A 2412-nucleotide genomic window follows, 5' to 3' on the forward strand; every position below is an offset into this window, starting at 1 on the left:
GTAATGTATAATTTGTATAACTCTCTGTATATAATGATATGTATAACCGGAGTCGAGAGTCGATGTCTATTTATAAGTTTGAGCCACCATACGGTTCTTAAATGTCCGCTCCTCGCTGTACCAACTGGAAGATGCACGTCCCAACTGGAAGATGCACGTCCCAACAGGAAGATGCACGTCCCAACTGGAAGATGCACGTCCCAACTGGAAGATGCACGTCCCAACTGGAAGATGCACGCGGGTCTGGGGGGTCGGTGGAAACAAAGTAAACTTGGGACCACCCATCAGGATCACTCTTGACCTATATTATCATTTATAGTATGCCTAATGTAGCCTACTTTTCGTAAGGCCACATTTCGAATGTCGTGACGTTATGCCCGAGAAGATATCATTTTATTTTGGTTTTAGTATTTCGTTTTAGTAGAGGTTTTACGGCACTTGCAACACAATAAGGTCATATAAGTGTCGAAGATTAGAGGTATTACAAGAGAGTAACAAACACAAAATATATATATTAGAAGGAGGGGAGAAAAAGGACGATAGATGTTTGATAGGAAAGAAGGAGCAGACAACATCAGAGCACCCGCCAACCATCCACATATCATTTTAAAGAATGGGGAATCCAGTTTATCAACTTTTACCAGATGATCTGCGTGTTCTCTGCTTTCATTGGTCTTCTGTCAGTTGACCTTGATTCATCGCAAATAATAAATAATAGAGAGCATTTGTTTAGCGTATAATGTCCTCTTTCAACAACAAGCTCCATACACTTTACAAACTATCATATATTATACTACCTCAGCAAACCCTTGAACACTTAGAAATATACCCGATTTATCTGCAAAGCATCCAGTACAAGCAGATGATTTAGCCCTGAAACTCAAACACCTACAAACTGACGACAGGATCTTTCGCTGTCCATACTTGAGGCAGAGGTCGATGTAAGTGAAAAACACAACACTCAAAACTACACGAAGCAACCTGCCTATTCCTTCTATTATTTGTTCCTTTTCCACATCGGGCTCGTTATTATATTTATTTATTTATTTATTTATTTATTTATTTATTTATTTATTTATTTATATATATATATATTTATTTATTTAACTGCTTCTGATTTCGACCCATTTGTCTTGGGTCACACAGTGAGACGTACAAGACTTCTGGTGTGGGCAGAGATGGGGAAGCGCCCGGACCTGAGAACCACGGAGACACAACAACAACAACAACAACAACAACAACAACAACAACAACAACAACAACAACAACAACAACAGCAACCACAACAACAGCAGCAATAACAACAATAACACAACTTAGATCTAATTGTAGATGGATATGCATGAATTCTGATTTACGCAAATCGCCAAGGACCCTTCAGGATCTCCACCATAATATATGGGTCCGTCAGAGCCCCCAGCGGCAGGGCCTCAGTTCAGAGGCTAATTTCCTTTCTGGCAACTACAGTGCGGTCAAACATTGGTGGCGCATCTTATCCTCGAATATCTCAGGAACGGGTGAATCAATGTCACCCATACTTTGTGCAGCAGTTTGTATCAATAATCTGTCTTAACTTAATCATATTTTTTCATAGATAACAATTGAGATTAGATTTTTTTAAACCCTTTTCTTCACAAATTTATGTAAAATACTATAATATAAATCTCCATCACTCGGAAAATGGAATCGTTTACAGCACTTCACACTTCTCACACACATTTTACATACGCATATAAATATGGACTACGTCACAGCTCGCCAATGACACTTTTTAGTGACAAAACTTGTTACAAGAAAACAATTTGATAAAGAATACCTTTTTTGCATTAAAGGTTCTCAAAACTTGTGTTCAAAAAGCATAATGTCACGATAAGTAAAAAAAAAAAAAGAAAAAAAGACGGACTTGCTTTTAATAGCGATATTGTCCCAGCTGTAAACCTTTTAAAATCTGTAGAAACAACCCAGAGTTTTTTAATTATAGTAGTTATTAGGGAATGTTCTAAAATACAGCTAACAGGTGTTGACAACAATAATTAATCTGTGAAGACAAATTGATACAAGACATTGCGCAAAAGCTGGCGACATTATATTCGACAGTTGAGGGAATATTTGACAATAAGTTGCTCCACGAATTTTTGGCCGCACTGTAGTAGTTTACTAAGCAGGGTACAAAGTTTATCTAATGCAGTAGTAGAGACATGTAGAAGGTAGGAAGCTCCCAGTGTCTCAGTGTCCATCCAACGCCTTGAGAAACTTTGGCTCGATGACTTTGGGCACCAACTTGTGGCTGAAAGGGAAAATGACAGGAGGAAGGGTTTTCAATGACATGGCGTATCGTAATTGTGAGGCAGCGTGGTGGAATCAGGCTCTCGTAAATTTTTGGGCATGTAGAGATATTGGTCTCATCTTATA

At 38.4% G+C, this 2412-nt stretch overlaps 1 protein-coding gene across 1 annotated transcript in view; it reads right to left on the minus strand.

Moving 5' to 3' along the window:
* Window positions 1–1595: 1595 nt before the first annotated feature.
* LOC101851073 (sodium bicarbonate transporter-like protein 11) overlaps window positions 1596–2412 on the minus strand; it is a gene marked incomplete in the record, with an annotated part of 43239 nt that continues 42422 nt past the window's right edge. The window contains 1 exon segment of the mRNA XM_013087857.2: window positions 1596–2287. Within this exon segment, the coding sequence (XP_012943311.1) occupies window positions 2227–2287 (61 nt within the window).

The sequence above is a fragment of the Aplysia californica genome, unplaced genomic scaffold, assembly GCF_000002075.1.
Source record: "Aplysia californica isolate F4 #8 unplaced genomic scaffold, AplCal3.0 scaffold00647, whole genome shotgun sequence".
Classification (NCBI taxonomy): domain Eukaryota; kingdom Metazoa; phylum Mollusca; class Gastropoda; order Aplysiida; family Aplysiidae; genus Aplysia; species Aplysia californica.